General features: G+C 36.4%; 1 protein-coding gene and 1 long non-coding RNA gene across 2 annotated transcripts; one reads left to right on the top strand and one right to left on the bottom strand.

Moving 5' to 3' along the window:
* Positions 1-729: 729 nt before the first annotated feature.
* On the top strand, positions 730-2,982 carry LOC308680982. The gene is made up of 3 exons (XR_014028973.1): positions 730-887; positions 1,253-1,350; positions 1,530-2,982. It is a non-coding gene; the product is annotated as an uncharacterized lncRNA (long non-coding RNA).
* A 10,907-nt stretch (positions 2,983-13,889) lies between these two features.
* Positions 13,890-20,604, bottom strand: LOC308687237 (adenosine receptor A2b). Its single transcript, XM_081359603.1, has 2 exons — positions 19,419-20,604; positions 13,890-15,544 (listed from the first exon to the last, which is right to left on the bottom strand). Exons 1-2 carry the CDS (start codon positions 20,218-20,220, stop codon positions 15,216-15,218), a joined length of 1,131 nt encoding a protein of 376 aa, XP_081215729.1. The 5' UTR covers positions 20,221-20,604; the 3' UTR covers positions 13,890-15,215.
* Positions 20,605-24,464: the final 3,860 nt, after the last annotated feature.

Here is a 24,464-nt window from a genome sequence, read left to right as displayed (position 1 = left end):
TGACATGGTTTTAATAGGCCATTTAAAGGAATAGTTCCCCAAAAAATAAAAAGATTATCAAAATTTACTCACCCTGATGTTGTTCCAAACCTTTATGAGTTACTTTCTTCTGTCGAACACAAAAGAAGATATTTTAAGAATGTTGGTAACCAAACAGTTGCTGGTCCCCATTGACTTCCATAGTAGGCTATTTTGTTTCCCCCCTACTATGGAAGTCAATGGATGCCGTGTGTGGTTACCAACATTCATGGTTTTCATGTTTGGGTGAACTATCCCTTTAAGAAAGATTTCAAAAAGTCAAGGTCTGTGAAATACATAGCCCATTGTTTGTTAATTTTAATGAGTAAAAAGATTAAGATTTTTGACTTGTAAATGTAATTAAGTCATAATTAGCAAATTCAAGTACCGTAATTTAAAATCACCCCAAAATAAATTGGTACGTAATGAAATAATCTGAAGGGTAATTATCAGCTACACATGTTTTAATATTTAAAGGTTTCAGGTTTGCCATCTCAAAATAAATATAACTGCTGCTATTGTTTTTTAGCCTATACTTATAGCAAGCAGGTATATAAAATGGAGTTTTTTCCCCCTGAAACCATAACTCAACAATATCTTCACTATATGAATTTGCTAATGACTTTTGCAGAGTGCTGGAGTGCAACCTCGCTCATTTGCATATCTAATCAGCTAGTGATGAGTGCCATGTGTACTCTACTGATATCTGTTAAGGGAAAACAGATGAAACGTAATTGGTCTCATCTGTGAAATGGCTCATTAAGAAAGCCCATGTAAGCCCATATATTTAGGCCAACGCTGAATCTGTGCACATTCACGTTTTCACAAATTGGACCTATGCATCTATGGTGAAGTTGTGCTAATACCAGGTGAGAGAACTCTGCTAATTACGTTTTGGGAAACAATTTTTGGTTAAGTTTAGTAGCCATTAGTATCTTAAGAGCTCCTTAAGTGCACTGATCAAAGTTTTGTACTTTTAGTCTTTTAAGTCAGTGTAGTTTGACTCCATAGCCCTCCAAAATGCCACTGTTAAATGCAGTTGAGTCATAGTGACTGGCTGAATTTGAAATGCTATATTTGCCATGGAAATGCACTGTAAAGTGATTAACTTTAAAGGTAAGAGACCTGTTATTTTTGCCAATGATATTAAAGGTTAAATTTCTTGTAATTTGCCATTGTGAATTGAGCCTTCTCTTTGGAGTCGTTAAATCACCAGTTCTGCTCATTCATGCAGGAGCAAAATGCCAAGATGTGCTGCTCGGAGACACCGCGTCCCAGCTTGAGCCTACTTTGGCTTGGTTTGGAACTAATTTCATTGGTGGAGCAGAAACCGTAAGTAGAAATTGTGAAGTTTAAGTGACTCCATTTTGTTTATCTAACTGTTGTATAAAGTGACCTCAGTCACAGTTGTCTACACTGGGACCCTGCAGTTTATGCAAGTGAAAGATTCCAATGACAATTTGTTTTGTGGGCGCATGCTTTCTAAATTGGTGTCGTTTGTGTGTACTTAGTTGACTATTTTGAGGGATGATCTCTCTGACACCGGCACAAAGCTTGAGCTGCCTCACTTCTGGATGAAAGACATCCAGGCCATTATTGAAGCAAGGTGTTTTGAATGAGCCCCAGACTGGACCACCTCAAGCCTTCCCTGAACCAGCTTCACCAGTTACCAACCATCACGGCTAGGACACAGCTTCTGTATCACGGTTTTGACATGGACACAATTTTCCTCTGTTTCACTAGGCTACTGGAAGCATTTAATGCATTGTATCAGCTGGTAAAATTGTGTCCCACACTTGCTTACTCTGTGCCCTCCCCCCTTTAAAACTTTTTTTTTTTTTTTTTTTTTTAAGAATTGACTTAATTGGTTTTTTTTGAACAGGGTGGTGTTCGGTTTCTCTCCAGTGTGCATTTTCTTGTGGTTTTTTCCATATCTCTCTGAGATGCAGAAACATAATGTGAACACTTGTTGGGTTTGACTTTGGTATGGATTTGTTTGCTATCTCACTCAGAGTGAAGTTTTGGGTTGCCACGGTGGGTAATATCTGTTCCAAGTGAACTTTTTTACTGTAGTTTTTACATGTTCACATCACCTACATGTCACTATTGCTGTTAATTGTATCTTAACTTGATGTAACCTGGTTTCCTTAATGGAGTTCATTTAACGAAAACTAGTTAATACAAAGAAAGATTGCTCTTTCTTTGTATTAATTAAGGACCTGACAATTAAGGCAACCAGGTTACTTAACATTAAAGTTAAACCAACAAATCATTTTAACACTTGCACCTGTTCAGTCCTTTCCCTCCAACCACCCTTTTCACTTTTCACAGTCCAGTACATCCCAGATTTGTTTGTTACACTAAGTCACTTCACAGAATTAAAATGATTACAAATGGTAATGTGAACTTAACATTAGTTATTTTTAAATCACCTACATGTCACAGATACTGTCACTATTGCTTTTAATGGTTTTAACTAGACTGTTCCCTGTGTGTACAGTTTCCACACTGAGGACATGTGAGACCCATCTGCAGTGTGTTCTGGTCACCATGAGATCAAAGTTTACCTTTATTTTTCATGTTCTGTGTCACTGATTCATGAGCGTTCCAAGGAGAGCATGCCTTAATCCTTCAGTCTACTTTGACTTGTATCATCACTGTAAGGGCTTTTAGATTTCAACAAATGATTTGTTGGTTTAACTTGATGTAACCTGGTTTCCTTAATTGAGTTAATTTAACAAGTTAATACAAGGAAAGATTGCTCTTTCTTTGTATTAATTTAAGGACCTGAAAATTAAGGCAACCAGGTTACTTAACATTTTAAGATACACCAACAAATCCTTTTTTAACTTTGCACCTGTTTAGTCCTTTCCTCAACCACCTTTTATCACTTCTCAGTCCAGTGCGTCTCAGATTTTTTTTGTTTGTAACAAGTCACTTCACAGAATAAAAAATTGCAAATGGTTTCAAGTTGTCTTTATTATAGCTACTTTAAATTCTGCCCCTTTTTCTTTCTCCACCCCTCATGTTGCACAATGATTTGATGTCTGTACTAGTATATTTACTAGTTCCAGCCTTTGCTAAAAGCAGTACACTTTTAGAGCTATGAAATGGGCTTTGCGACTGATGCCATAGATCCATTTTGGGTTTCCAAAAAAGCTTTTGGTGGTTAACTCTAAAATTTAAACATTTAGCCAGTAAAGGATTCATTAAATGTTCTTAATGCAACTATTAATTGCAATTAACAACCTTTATTTAAGAGGGTATAGCTTTTTGTGAGGAAATGGCTGTCATGTTGAGTATTTGCTTAATCTAATAAACCCAATAAACTGAAGAACTTTGTTCCACTATGTGTAGTGGTCTTGCCAAACCACCTTGGCTGACCTTATGTAAAGGGGTTTTGTACATTAATTTAAAGCGAATTAAATGTATACTTGGGACCTTGGATGAAGCGTATTAACTCTTTCTGGTTAACAATTACACCAATCTGAGACCTAACCAAACACAATACATAAGGTGACATCCAGCTCTTCTGGTACATAACTTTCATTTTTTTTAGTCGCTTTGTTTTTAATTCATGTGGATGAAATTTATCTACAGATGCACATTAAACATCAAATTTGTTCTGATTGGCTGTGGTTTTGATGTCATGCAGCGTTTTTTACTTGTATCGTGAACCGACCATCTGGCACTGCATTGAATTGGTTAGGCTTTGCCTAATATTACATGGGGAGTCCTAAAATGTGATCCCATACAATGAGGTTTGTACAATAGGAGACCTTGTCTAAAAATTCTTAAAGTCTTGAAAGTATTAAAATTGGCCACAAGGTGGCAATAAATACATTTAGTACGCATCTTTACACTCTTTTGTCATGGGAACAAACACAAACAGATGTGTTATGTACACCACCTGTCTGCTCAGACAAGTATGTTTAAGATATAATAGATCCACCTAACTCTTTTGCTTAAATGGCAGCATCACTTGAACTACACAAGTTTGTCAATCCTGATGATCATGTTGTTCAGCATGATTTGAGCATCATGCAAAGAGCATCTTGAGCTTCAGGACCTGATCATCTGTGCAAAGAGTCGTATGATCATTGTCACACATTTACTTATTGCAGTGGTTCTCAAGCTTTTTAACTCCAAGGCCAACTTGTCTTATTTGTATATAACACTCTTTGTGAGCACTAACTCAACACACAACCGTTTGTCCTTCATTCCTGTAAATATTTGCATGTCTTTCTCTGGCAGAAGGACGGTGGGCAAAACCTAGTAGGCTAAAACCTAATGATACGTACATAATCTGCATAATGGCACATGCAGACAAAAACAATTGAGTTGGAGCCAAGCTGACAATGGAGTATCAGAACAGAAGAAAGGTGGTCCCGGTCTTCAATGACCCTGTTTATTTCCGTCCGACAATAATTATTATTATTTTATTTTTTTAAGGAAATGAGCGTTTGGGATCTCTGATTAGCGCTATAACAGCTGGTAATGTTTACACAGGAAATTGGATGGTGATCTTCACTTTCTGTTCCCCCTTGTGCCATATGGAGTGATGCATTATGATAATTCGAGAAATGAATCACAAGTCAATGCCTCTATGAATTTTATCAAGATGCATAAAAATCCATTCTGTTATGATGCAGCCTAGGATGTGGTTTCATGTTCATTAGAGTGCTATCTCGTAGTAAAAACCTGTGAATCTTTATCCGAATTAGACAATAAGTCATTGTCCAGGTCTTTAACGCTTTATCCTCTCCTTTTCTACCATCATCTGTTCCTTCTGGTCAATGGTAGCAGAGTGTGCAAAGATAAGATGTGAGATGTTTAGAGGTTTTATTGAACTCCGTACAAACTGTGAAATCTCATCTCGAAATGTGGCGTGACTCGATATGTCACCACAGCAACGGATCGTCGTCTCCACAGCCTGACGGGTCAGAGAACATCATAGGCCTGAAAAAAACACCCAAGGTCAAAGCTCACTGCAGAGGCGTGACAGCATTGATAATTAAATCCACCCACGGTCTTTAATACTGCATCTTTTGTAGCAGCGAGTTGGATAGTGCTATTAAACGCATCTTTCTTTTCTAGGCTGTCAAGGTTTTGTTCGTTCTGTCGTGATGGAATAGTGCTGTTGAATCCGACAGACCTCACTCAGCAGATCAATGATGCATGGAGGTACAAGAATAAAAAAAAAAAAACCTTCTCAGCGAGTTATATAGAAGATGCCACAAAACTTAAAACAACACTAAATGTTGTTGCTAAGAGCCTAAAACCTCTCCGGTTTCTCAACCCCATCATATTTCTGGTACTTCTGCTTTAAAGAAAAAGCAACTCATTTTCAAACTTTTTTATTTGCAGAAACTAGGAGTGCCAATAGAAATACATTTAATGAAATAGTTAAATATATATACAAATATTCTATATTTACAATACCAAAATGTATAATTAGAAGAAGAAAAAAAAACAGAATTACAGAAGCAGTTTCAATAAACGAATCAGGGTTTACATTTTAGAATTAACATGACCTTTAGTCATTTGTGATTACAGAGGTTTTTTTTAATTATTTTTAAACTCACAAATTGCAATTTCTATAAAGTATTTTAGAGCTTGAAAACAGTTTTTTTGTAGAAATGCCCATGACTTTTTAAAGATTTGACTAATTTCCATGACTTTTCCAAGTCTAGAAATCACACTTTTAAAATTCCTCATAAAACTTAAGCTCTGCATAATCAATAAAAGGTCATGTGCTTGTGTACTGTTCAACCAGTGGCAGTCAGCAAAGATGTGGGCTGTTAAATATATTTGGTTATTTTGTGCATATCTTCTAAATAACCAACAACTCATGAACATGAATATCTTGTTCTACGTTTAATCTATTTTGGGTGATTGACAATTATGTGTTCACTGAATTGTTGAGATCACTGTGGATGCAGAGCCTAATAAGCTTTTACCATTTCATACCCTTTGGCGTCCTCCTTTTGTCACAGATTGTACCTTTGTTTGGGGATTAAATGGTCCAAACATGGACCCTCTGACAGTTGGAAACATATTTGTACCTTTTTTACCACTAAATGGTAGATATTTGTACCCTAAGGTGTAACTATGACCCATTGAGGGTACAACTTCACCATTTGTACCCTAAGTGTTCACAAATGTACCCCAACCGTACCCTTTTTTCTGACAGTGCATATATTCAGGTTTTCTAGGAATGTGTGAACCCTGGTTATTAAATGACAGGAGTTGATGGAATTAATTAAAATAAGAAATATGACATCAGCTTACATCTTGTGTTTAAGCTTATTTTAAAGTATATTTTGTCTTTTTTAAAATCATTTTAAGCTGTCTTGAGACCCCTTAGTGGGCCTGACCCCCTGGTTGAGAACCACAGGTCACTCAATCATTTTTTCCTCAATGAAAAAAGTTTGACATATAAAGAAATGAAAGGCACTTTTGGAAAAGAAAATGTTTAAAATGATGTACATTCACATGAGATGAGCATACTGATATTCACATTAGAAGCCTAGAAGTCCCCTCATGGGGGCCGTCTTGTTGAGATCACATGACCAGCTGAATTATACTCACATTTTCTTAGTAACCTCCTAGTTATTAGACATATGGCTCATGAAATTGAATCATGTCTCTTTGTGAACAACGCAATGGCATCAATTACTTGAAGGGGTGGTTGATTATTATTGAACTTTTCTAACTTTAGTTAGTGTGTAATGTTGCTGTTTGAGCATTAACAACATCTGCAAAGTTACAATGCTCAAAGTTCAAAGCAAAGGGAGATATTTTATTTTAAAGAAATTGATTTTTAAGGACTACAACAAACGGCTTGTAGGGACTACACAACATTCTTCACGGGTTAGTGACATCACAAACCCTAAAATTTACATAAACCCCACCCCAGGGAACGTGATTTATAGATTATCATGACAGAATATCCTAATCAAGGACTATGATAACTACACATTAGCTACATAAATTCATCAACTAAACATTCAGAAATGTCCTGTTGCATTCATTCTAAAATTTTCAGTGCATGTCTGTGTGAGGTAAAAGGACACAAGCTCTTGAAGCTCCGCCCCTTGTACGAGAGCAGCATCATATTATTTGCATTTAAAGGGTCAAACACAAAAACGGCGCGTTTTTGCCCACCCTCAAAAAGTGACAACTTTAACATGCTATATAAAAATATCTGTGGGGTATTTTGAGCTAAAACTTAACATACACACTCTGGGGACATCAGAGACTTATTTTACATCTTTTGAAGAGGGCATTATACCACCCCTTTAAAACTTTTGTGTAATATTACATTCACGCCACTAGGTGTCAGCATGACCGCTGTATAGTTCAGTAAAACATAAACAAATATATTATTTAATATAATTATATATATATTTTAAATGAGTGACCTTTAAATGTTGGTTATGCTTTAAACAGCTTTCAAAAGTATGATTCTAGTATTTAGTCTCATGCAGTTATTAAATCAGTTGTTCCAGAGCTTTACAAATTTACATTTACATTGTTATTATTTAATCAAATCTTTTAAAATTCCAGTTTAATGTCATGATGATAAAGGGGGTGCATTTGTGTGTGATTTCACTGTACTAGAGAGCAGGAAAGACAAAATCATATACAGACTAGCATCTGATATCAAAAAGAATAGAATAATACAGTATGTAATGTTGTTTATTAATAGTTGGTAAGGGGGGGTATTTATTGTGAAATACCCTAAAAGTATGGTTGCTGCAACAACCGTTTTCATTAAGAAATAATAATCACAGAATCTGAGATTTTTTAGGAGAGTTGAGATAAAAGAAAGGACAGATGAAGCCTCCCTAAACAAGGTGAAGTAATGGCCATGTTTGATAGAGATGTATAATGAGAATGTAAAAAGAGGCTCTGAATTGCTATCATTACAATCAGTATAATTAGAATGCTGCGTTAGCAGGTCCAGCTGGCACAGATGAAGATATCAGATGTCACTACACATGGCTAAATCTCAAATAATCCTGAATTATGATGAGCTCTCACGGCCATTATGTGCTATGAAGTTTTCTTTGTCATTTCAGTGGCTATCTACATTTTTGCAAAGCTCCAAAAACGAGCCTTAGAAATACAATTCACTGCTGTTTCCAGCTGAAACGAACACCAGTGGCAGTAAAACAACTTGATCTCTTTCACACAAATTATGATTACTGGGGCAGAGTATCGATTAATAAACCCTTTTTTTTCCACGCAGTTAAATTAGTTGCACAATACACTATGTTATGATCTCGAAACATTTTCAATTTCTAAACGAATACATTTCGACATTTGCAATTGCAATAGCGCCATATGTATGTAGGGCTTGTAAACTTGCTCAGTAACTCGCCTGGTACAGTCACTCGGGTACGAGTCACAATAAAAGAGCTCAAAGACTCAGCAAATGCGTTTTTATCTCTTGTTAACACTATCGGTTAGGTTTATTGTGGTTTTTATTGTAGGTGGTAGGCTTCATTTTCAAATGTGATAGAGCATTAACCTTTTAGCACCACTGTGAGAGTGTCGTGAAATGCTCAAAAACAATGAAATATAATTTTGCAGAAATGTCAACACACAGGCACAAATGAGTTCAGCCAGAAATGAGAATTATGTGATCATTTCACCTTCATGTCGTTTAAATGATCTTTTGTTCCATGGAAGAAAGTAGCCTAAGTCATAAATGATGACATAATTTACATTTGTGGGTGGACTGTTACTCAAAATGTACTTTACCCTCCTCTGGAATGATTTTTCTTTTCAGCTGATGACACCAAGATCAACCCTCTCCTCCAGCTACAAAAATCGACTCTCACTCTACTCTACTTTTTTTTTTTAAACATGTTTTAATTAGGTCTGTCAAAAGATTAGAATTTTAGTAGCCTATTTTATTAGTAGCCTATAAGTATTTTAATCGCGATTAATCACGTGCTTAATGTAGGCTACGTCACCGCAATCGTCTTTACCTTGATTGCAATTATCATCCATCAAAACTTCACTAGCAAGACGCTGGTTTGCTTTATCCAGCAGAGAAAAGTAGTTTGCTATCATCTGGCCATATAGCGGTGGGATGTTTTAACGTTTCATTCAGTCTGTATTTAAAACACGAGCTCGCGCTCTTCAGAAACAACCACAGAATATGACAGAGCTCGTGTTTTAAAGGAACACTCCGACTTTTTGGGACTTTAGCTTATTCACAGTATCCCCCAGAGTTAGATAAGTCCATACATACCTTTTTTCATTTCTGTGTGTTCTGTAAGTGTTATTTGACGCACCCACCGCTAGCCTAGCTTAGCACAAAGACTGGATGTAAATGGATAAGGTAGCATACTAATCCCAATAAGTGACAAAATAATGCAAACATTTTCCTATTTACATGTTGTGATCTGTATAGTCACAGCGTGTACAAATAACAAGGCTATATGAGACAGAGACCATTTTTAATCGTATAAATACTGGGAACTATATTCTCACTAGGCGTAGGAGCACAGCTACTTGGGCGGAGTGATTAGTGCAGCACACGAGACGCCCTGTGGTGAGGAGCAGAGAGTTCGCTCAGAGTTGGAATAATAGAGTCAGCAATTACTAGATAGTAAATTTATAGTTTACAATCATGGGTGTTCGCTGTATCTTGTCTTACAGCTTCCAAAGTTTGTAACTCCTCGTCTGTGTATTCTGGCTCAAAACTATATGGTTCTGGATCTTGGTTTGATACCCAGTAAAATTCCTCTGACAATTCCTCAAAGTCAGCCATGATCACGAGTCACGTTCGCTACTAGCTAGTTAGTCACGTTTGTTTTGTTTACGGAACCATCAACAGGGCGTCTCGTGTGCTGCGCTAATCACTCCGCCCAAGTAGCTGTGCTCCTACGCCTAGTGAGAATATAGTTCCCAGTATTTATACGATTAAAAATGGTCTCTGTCTCATATAGCCTTGTTATTTGTACACGCTGTGACTATACAGATCACAACATGTAAATAGGAAAATGTTTGCATTATTTTGTCACTTATTGGGATTAGTATGCTACCTTATCCATTTACATCCAGTCTTTGTGCTAAGCTAGGCTAGCGGTGGGTGCGTCAAATAACACTTACAGAACGCACAGAAATGAAAAAGGTATGTATGGACTTATCTAACTCTGGGGGATCCTGTGAATAAGCTAAAGTCCCAAAAAGTCGGAGAGTTCCTTTAAAGCGAAACACACACTGGAATGAATAATTTGCTGCAAACGCAACTTGAGTCTCTATTCTCTCTGCCATAGATGCTCCCGACTTCGAAGATCATCTAACTGTAACTGCGTGACGTAAATTACGTTAATGGCGCAATTTCACGTGCTTCAGTATTTTATTTGCGTTAAATTATTTTAGGGATTTTAAAATGAATAGCATGCGTTAACGTTGACAGTTTTAATAAACAAAAACAAAAAAGTATTGAACTATTAAAACAAGTAAAGTGGGTTATGAATGCGGTCTAATGTGAGTTCTAGTATGGCATGATCAATTCTCTAAACATGAGTAAATTAGCTTAATTTCCTTCACTGTTCTTGCTGATTAGGGGGAGACAGCGTTTCTATTTGGTGCTCTGCTGCCCCTCTAAATGGCATGAGGGCTTCCACGTGATCTAAAATAGTCTCCTACACTCATCCTAATTGCATCACCATGACAACAAACAGCTACAAAGTCACTGCCCAGCTAGCAGCTGAACCTCAACCACACAAGGAGGATTTAACAATCAGTTCCACATTAGCAGCCCCCCAAGGTGTCGCTGTAGCTTCCTATAGCCTACTTGTGCAATGCTGTCTCCAGATTTGCTGTTAATAAGCTGGTTTAATTTTCAGCAGATATTTTGGTGGTAAACATATTCTTTTTAAATCACTTATCTTGCGTCTGACTATGCATACTTACTAGCAGTACTTCAAATGTCCATACAGTATTGATTTAAAAAATACCACACAATTTGCAGCTTCAACTGTACACAACCCAAGGCCGAAACCATGTCTTGAACATTGGAGGGTGCACTCTAGGTCTAATTCTAGTTGGGAAATAATCATTTTGAACTATTTGCAAATTATATTTAAATTTAAAATATGCACGTGTACTTTTATTTGTAAAACGTAAAACTTGTCTGTTACACTCTAATTCCTTGAGTCACGTAAATGCATACTTTCAATTCAAAACAGCCATATTTAAAGGGGTGGTATAATGCCCTTTTCACAAGATGAAAAATAAGTCTCTGATGTACGCAGAGTGTGTATGTGAAGTTTTAGCTCATAATATTTTTATATAGCATGTTAAAATTGTCCCTATTTGAGGGTGAGCAAAAATGCACCATTTTTGTGTCTGTCCTTTTAAATGCAAATGAGCTGCTGCTCCTGGCACAGAGGGCGGAGCTTCAACAGCTTGTGTCCTGAAAACTTCGAAAACTTTTAGCCTTTTATGTTCAAACCGGAGTTAGACAAAGATGGAGAGACTCAAGAAGAAGTGACAACATGTAGACATAACAGGATTTCTGAATGGTTAGTTGATGAATTTATGTAGCTAATGTGTAGTTATCTTCTAGTCATTGATTAGCATATTCTATCATGATAATCTATAAATCGCGTTCCCAGGGGCGGGGTTTATGTAAATTTTAGGGTTGGTGATGTCACTCACCCGGGAGGAATGTCATGTAGTCTCTACCAGCCGTTTGTTGTAGTCCTTAAAAAGCGATTTCTGTAAAAGAAAATATCTCCCTTTTGCAGATATTGTTTATGTTCAAACAGCAATATTACACACTAACTAAAGTTAGAAAAGTAAAATCATTATCAACCACCCCTTTGAGGAAAAAAGTCAAGTAGTTTGCATCACTGGATGTTACTGTAAATCGTTTGACATTTCTATAGCAAAACATTTGACATGTATTAAATGTTTTGTTTCTTACCTTACTCTCTTTCAACGTTAAACTGACCTTCAAGGATGCTGGAAGCTGATTTGATAGGACCACAATAATAGGATTGATGTTAGACTTTATCCTCTTATTTTTTTTCTCCATTAGCCTTCAGAGAGAGCAGAAAATTCCTTATTCCTTTTTACATAAACAATGATTACAAAAGCAGATTATTGATTAATAAAGACTTTTTTCACATGATTCCTTGTAGCCTACAATACTATGACCTCAACATTTTTACCACAGTGCATGATTTGTGCGCTAATACAAGTTAGCATCACATAAACATCTCCGTGGTACAGCATTGCACCATTTTCTGCATTATAGAACGTATAGGAGAAGAGCTGAATTGATCTCATCTTCTGCAACTCTATGATGGTGCTGCAGCAGATCTACAGAAGTTGCTGAGCCAGCACTGAGATTCACCGCTGATGTTTCCACATCCCAAAAAAAGAAAGTTCACTGCGCATATGCTGCAGCTTTTATGTGGGCTGTTTACCATAACCATATTAAAATTTATATTCAACTCTTTCTTAATGTTAGATGTATACAACTGAAATATTTTAAACAGAAATATAATTGTATAATGCAACCATTCGGTTACTAAGCAGCTTTTCAGAGAAATTTGCCATAAAACCTTCAGTGAGCAATCTAAAAGTGACAGTGGTGAGAAACTACAGATAGAGTAAAATACTGTTTCAGATAAAATACTTTTTCATATGCTTTTTTCCCCCCAACTATGGCTGTTCATACAATAAATATACATTTATTTATGATTTATTTATTTAGAAAGCAAATTAAATAAAACCAATAATATCAAATTCATTAAATGGATTAGGCATTAGGCTTTTTTAATTAATAAATTAATACATATTTGGAAGAGTCTATTTGCTTTAAGTGCAAATAGTGTTCAATTAGAGTGTAAATAGTTGTTAGATGCTATTTATATATTTAGTGCAAATAGTGGCGGACCCTATTTGGACCTCGGTGTATTGTAGTACATTATAAACACAGTATGCAATAACAACATGTAAATTAATATATTTATTAAAATGGCGACTTATTGGGACGATAAAGCCCTCCCTAACTCAACCCAATAAACACTTTCTTTCTACCCGGTAGGCAGGCACCCGTTGGTTATTTCCACTTTTCAAATATTTTCAAATATAAATGCCTTTACGAGCTGATATGCGAAAAAGGAGAAGAATGAGTTCAGAAAAAGTTGGATTTGAAATCGGGTCAATCATGTTAAAAGTTATTCTCCCCACCACTGCTCCTGGGTTTCTTTAATAATTTTGTCTGGCCCAACAGACTCTGGGTGGAGTTAGTGTACTTTGCCATACCCTTTGCCAACAAGGCAGGATATTTGCACTTGAGTAACTCGATCCATAGCCTACATATTTTGAGGACCCTAAAAAAAAAAACATTTTACATTTTGCAAAACCTCCTGCTGGAAACACCTGAATTAAGGCCAGGTCACACCAATGAAGATAACAATAAAGATGTAGATCTAAAAATAGTTTTAAATCTAAAGAAATGGCAGATTCTACACCACAACTATAACAGCACAGATAAACGTCAAAATTATTTTTTCAGTCTGATGAAAGATAAAAACATTGGCAGCCAATCAGAATCCATCCTGCTTTAAAGAGATTGAGCGTTTAAAGCGACAGATGACAAAACTGCAGCTCTCTTATAATCAGAACAAAATAGTCCACTATAGTTACCGACCGTTCTTGATGTGAACGAGCCTTTAGACTACGCCATGACCCCTCGTTTTGTTAATCATTTCACAATCATACAGAAACGACCTCAATGATTAATCAGAATTTGAAATCTATTTTTATCACATATTTGATCAATAAAATACCCATTCATGTCCTGAGCTGTACAGTAAACAGCACACAAAAATGCAGCATATAGTTTATTGGGGTGCAGGAACATCTGCGGCAAACTTTGGCACATCCCACATGAGGTTTATGGTCAAAATGAACCACTATAAATGTAATGTTCATGAATTATATATGAGCAGAGTAGAATGGAGAACCCCACTCCTCATATCAAGTTACATGTCTGAGTGCTCATGTGTGTTTTTTTTTTTTTCTCACAGTAACAGGGATATTTCCTCAACTACTTGCTCTACAACACCTTAATGTTCCACAAAGCACAATCACTATACTATCAGCCAATTAAAAAGATGATATATGCCTTTTTTAGCAACACCCGATTTTTTTTAAGTCAATCAAAACCAAAACAAACAGTGATGCTTTAGAATAGTAAATAGGCTTTGACGCTTTATTTTACAACAATGAAGTCTTAACATTTCACAAACACTTTTATAAAGCACATAAAAAATTATTTACACATCAAAAACTTTTCAACTTTTTGTAATCAATCATCCTTTCTGGGTTTATAACACTCGCAGGTCATTAACAGCTCTTCATATGCACCCTCCACCACAGGATGTATTTTTTTCCCCATTTTAAATTCATCATTCTGTAACAAGTGCTTATGCTAAAACAAACTTAAAATCCAGATTTACAGTTATGCTATTACAAGAACATGCATGAAGCTTCATCCTTGAAGCACGGCCACTTTATTCAGCATTCACTCCAGCTCCATATGGTTTATTTACAGTTCGGTAATGCTGGCCGTACAATGTTCCCTATGTCTGACCCTGACCAAAAAGCCAACTTAGTTGAACATAAAAATTTATGTTTGCTTCAGAGATGCAATGGAAATGTCATGAAACAGAAAAGGTTAAAGCCAAAAGGCATATTTGATCTGACCTTTACATTACATACCTGCTAATTACTTCCCCTTCTGCATAAACTGCATATCTGAGATTTAAAGGTTAAACTTCCACAGCTGCTTTATATTGGGTTTACAGAAAGATAAGGAAATGTGTGCAAATGTTTCAAAGGCTCTTGCGTGTTTAACCTGAAATGGTAAATAACACCGCAAAACCATTTCAGTTAAGATACTTCAATGAGGCTAAGAAACCGGGTCTGAGTGAACATGAGAAGGTGCCATCAAGAAGTTAAAAGGCACAAATAGCATTAAACTAAAAGAGCATGAAGCTATGGAAATATGAGTGTTTCCGAATGCTAACTTGTGATTAAAAAGACACTTATTGGAGAAAACTCTGTCCGAGCCGGTTAATAACATATCAGTTGCACTCATGACGTCTTGACCAGGGCTTTTAAAACTTCATTAGATCACAAGAATAAAAGGATTCTCAAGCCGGCTCTGGTTCACGCATGTTGGTCTGATGTGGCACGAGCATTAGCAGAGTGATGGTGGACGACACGCTAGAAAACCGCTCATGGAGAGAGTTGTTACCGTTCCATCCAGGAATCACAGAGGATTCTACAGAGTTGAAACAACTAGAGTCACTGTCAGAACCTGGACAAAGTCCAAGACACAGTCTCTGAAGAACCAGATGGAATTTCCTTCTAAAGCTATGGTTGATCCAGAAGTAGAAGATACAATTGAGGAAGCCATTGGAGGTTGGTAACCACACAGCAATGAACTCAATCCATTCTGGGACACCACTGCCTGAAATCGCTGTGAACAAAAGAAAATGCTTTAGGACTTATTCTTGCTTTAGTATCTTAGCATCATGGGCACTATGGCCCTGTTTACACCTGGTATTAAGATTTGCTTTTGGTCGATCGGATCACAAGTGGACGACGCTAGATACAGGTGTAAACATGGTCTAAAACGTTTTGAGCTATTCCACTTTCGACCACTTCCAGAGGTAATCGAAAGCGCATCCGACCGGATTGCTTGCGTAGTGTAGATGTGTTCATGTGGTCAAAAGCGTTCAAATAGCCACAAAAGACGGCCTACTCTCCGCCTACTGAATGCGTATACATTATGGGAAGCGCTCTAGCCAAATGGGATTTAAACTTTGGCTAGAGACCCAAATTTGGTTTGAAGATGAAAAACGTACCAAGCACAATGTTAACCATTCCTTATTTCTAAGACGCACTCAGAGTTCGGCGTGATGCACAGATCAGAAACAAAAACTGCTGCTCTCCGTGTGTTTTTCTATGTTAATTGAATGAGCTTATTTCGTCCATTAGAACAAAAGATCTGAAAAGTCATTAACTCGTACAGTCTTACATTTACCTGCCCATAGATCCTCCCCTTGAAGAACTCAGGACAGAAGTGGTTGAAAGTGGACAAAAGAGACAGATTAAAAAAACAGGTGTAAACGGGAACGTGTCTCCCTCGTCAACTTACGATTGGGCCTGTGACATTTACAAAGCAGTATCCAGACAGTCCATGTAAGAAATGTCTGACCTCAAGGTTTCCCCTTAGGGGCTCTGTACTGCAGTCTATTTCTAAATGCAAGTACAAATATTTTTAAATACTTCAGTACAATTACATTTGGAAATTTCACTCCATTTCACTCAATGTTTTTGGCAACTTTAACTATTTACCGAGTAAAACTGGCACACTGCCTACAGTATATTTGGCTCAAAACAATATTTGTTTTTCTTTGCACCTCTGCAGTTATTTAGCAGAAAGCTCAAGTTGCTCTACTCCAAACAACCAAAGTAGACTAACCAAGGGCTGTCAAACAAGTGCCATAAAAGTGGGCAATTTAAATACTATGTAGGAGGGCTTCAGTCTCCTTGTCTTGTCTTTCATCTCAGCTCTCCTAGATCTCTGTGATTATCTCTTCATGTCAGCTGGAAACAGCAGCTGCAGTAAGCTAAGTTCATTGCATGCAGAGTCCTTCTCTTATCAGTTTTTTATTTTATTTTTTCCTCTCAAGTAAGTGATGGACCAGCCATGGGAACCATAGCCACAAATAAATATAAATTTAAAAAGCATGGTAACTGTACTATAAGGCTCAATTTGTTTAACATGAACTAAGAATGAAAAATACTTCTAAATTCATTAAATTGTTAATTTGTACATTTATGCATTATTAAAACATAACTCTGTTAAAGGGTTTGTTCACCAAAAAATCCCATAATTTACTGACCCTCAAGCAATCCTATAGGTGAATATGACTTTCTTGTTTCAGCCACACACAATCTGCGCTATTTTTATATATATATATATATATCCAGGCTCTTCCAAGCTTTATAATGGGTGTGAATTAGATTTTGAAGCCCAAAAAAGCACATCCATCCATCCATCATAAAAATAATCCATACAGCTCCGGGGGGTTAATAAAGACATTCTGAAGCGAAGCAATCTGTTTTTGTTAGAAAAATATCTATATTTCTAATAGGGGTGGAGCCGAACCCGAATACGGTATTCGGAAAGGCACAAATAATGTGTTTTTTACGAATACTTATTTCGAACAAATACTTTTAAAAATATTTGTATTCGGGAACAAGAAAAACTTTATATTAAAAAGCTGCGTTTCCTCATGAGACATGGCGACCGGCGGTGCTGCTGATGTGGTGGCTGAAATATTTTGGATTAGGCTAATGTCACGTTGTCATAAGGGGTAGTTCACATAGCGTGTTTTTTGCGCGTGCAGATTTCAAATGTAGGCGCGCGGCAAGCGCATAGAAGCGAGCGGCGCGCTGCATAGCAACGACAGACGCCACAGGAGGGCAAGCGCTCGTGGACAGGAGAAAACGGTGCGAACTGCGCTCTTCATGATGACGAGGAAGTATCAGCAAAGAATTCATTGATTTCTAGCCCTTGCGTTAGCTTTAGATATATTTATGGAGATGAGAAATGAAATAAAAAGCCGTCATTATGTCATTATCAGTCCGTCAGAAAAGCAGTTCTAGGCTTATTCTTGGCTGGATAACTCTTAGCAGGTTTAAAAAGCTCTTTTAAAATTAAATATGAATGCAGTTTTGGATTAAATAAAAGTACAGTCAAGTCAAATAAAACATGTTTTATCTCCTGTTTGGTAACACTACAATAAGATACCATTCATTAACGTTACTTAATGCGTTATCTAACATCAACACATTGAGTGAACAATATATTTTTACAACATTAATTAATGTTTGTGAATGTTATTTAATACAAATACTTGATTGGTCATGTTTGTTCACTTCATTCATTGTGCATTAAATAATGTTAACATAAATAATGTTAACTTTTGATTTTAAAAATGTATTTTTAAATTAACCCCAAGGAGAATAATTGCGACAGTATATAGCCTAACTATTGTTTATTGTTAGGTCATTTTATCTAATGTTATCTAACAAATGGAATATTATTGTAAAGTGTTTTTAATACTACAGTTTCCATCTTTGTAACCGTGATATACGCTTTAATATATGTAAATTTAATCTAAATTAAGCTTCGGTACCGAAATTGTTACCGAGAACCGTGGATTTTCACAGGTATTGGTACCAAATACTGAAATTTTGGTACCGTGACAACACTAGTAGCTCTGTTAGCTCGGTAATTTAGACAATAGGCTGTTGACAGAGTAACGTTAACATATGTAATGGCTGTTATGTTATTTTCTTTTCAATGACGTTCCTTGTTACATGTTCATTGCTGGATTTATGGAAAAACATCAACCAATATTGCATATCCATAATCATTATAATGGATATAATTAAAGAATACTTACACTATAACGTAAATTAGAAGTGTAACGCAAAAAAACTGGATTTTTACACCTATTTTGAATTTTACTCGAATACAAATACAAATACAAATACTTTTCCCCTCTCAACAAATACAAATACAGATACAAATACCGGCTGCTTTGCACACCCCTAATTTCTAATGTTACCAACTATAAATAACTGGCTTCCGGTAATGGCCGTACTTGAGTCGAGTTCCGGCGGAAGAGTTACCTCTTGGCCTAAAGAAGAAAGTCATATTCACCTAGGATGACTTGAAAACGAGTAAATTATGGGATAATTTTCATTTTTGGGTGAACTAACCCTTTAATATTATTGAATAGTTTAATTTAACCCTAACCAAAATAAAAAAAGTTGTATTTTTAAGTAATTAACAAAAAGATTAATAAAAGATTAATACTGTAACATTGCTCATTGTTAGTATAGTGGGACATTATTATAAAGAGTACCAAAGCAACTGAATACACTAAACAAAATACACCACCACTTTAAAATAAAGCCAATCCTTTATGTATGAATGTATGAAAGAAAGTTCCTCAACACGTGACTTAAAATAAAACGCATAATAAGAGTAAAAAAATAAATAAAAAATACACTTTACCGGTTTGGAAAAAAGGTCCTTAAAATTAAAGTAATGTTTCAAGTTGTTTCAAACCTGTATGAATTTCTTTCTTCTGTTGAACACAAAAGAATATATTTTGAATAATGTTGGTAACCATTCAGTTGACGGTGGCCATTGTCTTCCACAGTTGGAAAAAAATGCTATGGAAGTCAAAGCTTGGATATTCTGCTAAACATCTGCTTTTACGTTTGGAACAACAGAAGAATGAACAAATGCTAATCAATCAAGATCTCACCATTGTAAAGCATGATGACCATGCAGGGCGTCCAGCAGGTGTAGTAAACGGTCATGACTGGTACTAGGACGCGTAAGGCGACTTTAGGCCTGTATCCTCCACCCCAACTGTGTCTTCTCAACTTTAACCTCTGTCTCTTGGCAGCTATCCACAGTCTGATGTTACAGAAGGTCATGATGGCCGAGCACGGGAAGAAGATGAAGCACGTCAGCGTGAGGGAGTAGGTGACGTTGCTGGAGTACATGGGGTTGCAGACGAGAGACGCTCTGGAGAAGTGCACTTCAATGATGCCCGCTGGGAACGAGATGGGAACGAGGAGGAGAGGAGGGAAAATCCACGCGAACGAGATTAAAAGCAGCGCTCTTCTCCTGGTCAACACGGTGGAGTATTTCAGAGGGTAAAACACCGCGATGTATCTTTCCAGACTGATGGTTGCGAGAGTGTACATGCAGGTGGAATAAATAGTTGCGTTGAAAAATGCCACGACGTGACAGAAGGGGTCCGGGCCCTTGTTATATTCCTTCATGAAACTCACGCACAGATTTAGCGGCATGATAAGCAGTCCAAACGCCGAGTCCGCTCCCGTTAACGATAAAAGAAAGTAGCGAGAGTTTCTCGACCACCCCGAAACAGCTGAAGCTATGACCATCACTACAGCAATGTTTCCCAAAGTTATCATCACTCCCAAAACTGATATAATTCCAATTTTAATGGGGCGGTGAGCCTCCAGTGTCCTCTGTAGATCCGTGACATTCAAGTCCACATCAGTTGATGGGATGGAGACGTTTATGTCGGACATCATGGCGCATTAATCAATGACAATGACCCATGGTGATTTGAAAAATTCTTATTTTTCAAACGTTTAACAAAGATCAACTGTAAGCAAACAAAATCTACATAGCAGATGCTGCCTCCAGGAAAGATGAACACCTGTAGTAAATCAAGCTCAGTCACGTGATGCCACCCTGTTGTTAATTATCACATCCTTACAGCTGGCCAATTTCTAAACGGAGCAACAGTCGTGTTTTTAAAGTCCCCATGAAATCAAAATTGAAGTTTTTTAGGCTTTTAGTATGAATGTTAGTCTTACTTTTATCTGCTAGTGTGCTCCAAAACAATGACAAAATTCGCATTTAGAAGATATAAGCATTCAAAACGTTAGTGATGAGATCATTCATGAACGATCCATTCTTTCGTCTGTCACGTGACAAATGAAGAAAGACTCGGAAGGTAAAGTAATTATTTATATTCCCTGTAAATTATTTTTCACTGCATTATAATGATTTCTGAATTCAGAATATGATCGAGATTGCGTAGGTGGATGTGTTAGGGGGAATTTGCCTGTTAAAAGTGTAACATTTAAAGCCCCTTAAATGAATGAAGTGACTTGAAAAAAGATTTGTTCATTTTGATGAACGAGATCGAACAAGAGAGTCAGTAAAATGATCCGAACTTCCCATTACTACAAAACGTACAGTTTCTCACTTGGATATGGATTCAATATGGATCAATGATTTTGATGACATCACCCTGCACTTCAGCTTCTCATCAGATTTTCTGTCCAATCAAATGCTCTCTAGAATCTGCAGCATCCCGCCCCCAAATAGATTCTGAAGCTGCTGCTAAAATCGATTACTTTTTCACACGTTTACTTTTTTCTACATGGTGAACAGCACATAGTGCACTATATAGGGGACAGGGAACGATTCATGCAGTGTAAATATGCTTTCCATTGGGGAAAATGATGCATGCACACAGTCTGCTCCGCTCAAACTGTGATATAAACGAAACACTATTAGCTATTTTTAAAAAGGAGAGGAGCTGTTCGATATGTCCCGCCCTATCTTCCTGTTTCCGAGGAAATTATGTCAACATACTAAATAATGCTGCATGTTTCAAGGCACTTCAGTAGGCCTTTAAATCATTTTTTTTTACTTGTTTTTATTCTCAGGAGGACATTTTATGAAACTTGGGGAAATAGTGCAAATCGTCATTGGCGAGTATATAAAACGGTGTCACTCGCCAGTTGGCCAGTAAAATTTTATGAATTCTAAAAATGCATGTACATGAACAAACATGAACGACGCTCGGGACAGTTGACGGGCCAACTTTATGCCTTGACAAGATAGAAGATGCGAAAGGGAGGTCATTTCGTTACTTGAGCACTGTGTGGAAAGTTCTGTGTGCGCAAACATCCAAAGCGTGTGCCTAGAAAGCCGCGTCTCAGCGCGCAAATACTAAACTGAGCTCTCTTTCACTCCTTGTGCTTAAGCTAACAAATTCACACAAAATGATGTAAAAAAATATTGAGTATCCTAATAAACATTGTCGGTTATGTGTTAAGTGAATGTAAACAGTTGAGAAAGGAAATGTGTATGAGTATATTAGATCTGTGCATTCACTCTTAAAGTGACAGCAGCCTAATATTCCAGCCTAATGCTGTCTGTGTTTTTAATGTTAATCAAACAACAAAGGACAAAAAAAAAATCACTCACTGATCTTGACTCAACAACTTTTTGTAAGTTTAATTGGGATTAATTAATAAGGATGTTTAATTTGTACAGTGAAGACTATGCAGTTATTTTACATTTGCTTACTTTATTAGGGGGTGTTCATGACCCATTTTTACCTAGGAAACTTGTATTTATGATAACTCTGATAGTTGACAAATTGGACATACTGAGAAGGAAAATTATAGAGTCTACAATACTACCATCATTTAGAATGCACTATGCATGTAGATGACTTGCATTTTTAATGCTGAAAGTTTTGTTAATTAAGTCAATGGTACATTTTCAAACTTTCATTTTCATAAAATTTAGTTAAAGTTGCCATGAAATCAAAGTTGACCGTTCTTATTTGTTTATGGAATATTGCAGTATTTATGAAAAATATATTATCAATGTACATCATTTAAAAAAAATTGAAAAAAATAATAAACATGTACCCTCCTAATCTTTAATCAAAATCACCCTCCATCTTGCGGCTCATCTTTTCTCTTCTCTGATGACGTGTTTACTGACACACGGGCGGGACCACCTGTCACTCGACCAATAGCAAACCACAGCCATCCAATCAATACCACATGGACAAAATCAAGTCTCGTCCTACATTTTTTTCTTGTTCGAGATGCCTTTTCACTCGTATTTACGTCACAATAGGAAAGACTTTATCTATCTTTATCGCAACATTGATAAGGTATAAACAAACACTTAAGGCTGAAATTAGATACAAAAGTCGCTAAGTGGATTGTGCTGAATTAATTGCAGAGGTTTTTAATACGTTAGAGATTTAAACAAATCAGGCGTGAACCACAGTGAATGGCATGATATGCAGATGAATGTCAAAGAACACACTCTATGCCAAGACATTCACTATGACATGGACAAATGCAAAGATAATATGCAGTTTTCGGTTATTTTTACACTGATGAGCTGAATTACTAACTTGACAGTAAAGCATTCTGTTGGCTGTTTCCCTGCCTATTATGACAGTTTTCCTTGCAAGTTAATTATTAAAGACGTGCTATAAGTGCTAAAGTTAAGTTGTGCCTCAACTAGACGTTCTGCTGTAAAAATCACTGTCACTATCAAAAATACATTTATCCAAAACATCAAAAACTTGCTATTGAAGCAATATATGAAAGCACAACAGCAAAATTGCTTTATGTTTTGTTTCAGCCTGCTTAGATATGTCTCTCATAGCCCAACTCCCCATTGACTTGATGTGTTCATTTAGAGCCGAAACATTAAAATGCATCTTTTGTTCTGTAGCTCTGGGGTTCAGATTATCAGAAAGCCTTGCATGAAGATCACAAATCATTCAATTTGTCTGTGTAATTATTATTACACATAACCCAAACATGGGCGAGGGGGACTTGTGAATGTTTCAATCATCTTTTGATTCAGAAAAGAGGCTCTTGATTTATCTCCCTGTAGTGTCAAAATAATATATTAGTACAGAATCTCTGTGTTATTCTCTTTAATAACATCACAGAACCTCCCTGCTGTAATTTCCAGCATGACTTCAGTAGTTAGTACCACTAAATGACAACTGACATGAGCATGAAAGCTTTGACTGATAGAAAATTGAGAGATTGTGAGGCGAAAGTGGAGTTTGATTCGAGATTAAGTATAGTCTCATGTACGTCACCTCAGATGTTTGCTCATCTGACATTCTCTTGTTGATTCACGGTAAAATGACGTTTTCATGAAAGTTCAGCACTTTATTGCGGTGCGATGGTTTGATCTCTCACATTAACTCTTGACACGTGCAGGCTTTGGCCTACTTGCAGATTAGGCCAGTTTATGACAAGGATTCTTAATGGCTAATCTTTTCATAAATTAATCGCTTAAACCATTAGTCACACTGAGTTATAAATATACCCATTTGATTTAAAATAACATAGTTCTAATCAAAGCAGGGCAAAAACCCTACTGAAACCATGCCAGTTATTTGAACTATTTGTTTTGTCAGTTTCCCAGTAGCAGGACGCTTGGCATGCTTTGTTTATTGCCTTTTTTTCCTAGTAATCATCATAAATTAGGCATCATTTGGAAGCTTAAACACTCATAATTCATCTTGTGACATCTTTTGTTTTTAAAATTGGAGATTGCATTACCATGGAAACGGTACTTAATAATTTTACCGGGCTCAATTTTTGTGATATCAACTTCAAATTGGGAACACAACTTAGTTAGATATGGCTTATAGATTCCAAATTATATATATATATATATATATATATATATATATATATATATATATATATATATATATATATATATATATATATATATATATATATATACTGTATATGGTATAACGGGGCTAAAGGTGCACCCTGAGAAAAGTTTGCTTTTCACTCACATGATTGAAATGATGGGAAAAAAAAAAAGCATGATTTTTTTTTTTTTTAATCTTACAAATGTAGGTGGCAAGGTGGGCCTTTTACCCCACACATAAGGTAAAACCAGCATGGGGCAAAAGGCACACATGTTTTTAATAATGTCTAAGTTCATATTTTTTCAAAACAATCACTTTAGC

Source organism: Scardinius erythrophthalmus (genome assembly GCF_964197995.2).
Source record: "Scardinius erythrophthalmus genome assembly, chromosome: 2".
NCBI lineage: Eukaryota > Metazoa > Chordata > Actinopteri > Cypriniformes > Leuciscidae > Scardinius > Scardinius erythrophthalmus.
The sequence above is the reverse complement of the archived record's forward strand: the minus strand, read 5'-3'. Positions and strand labels throughout refer to the sequence as shown.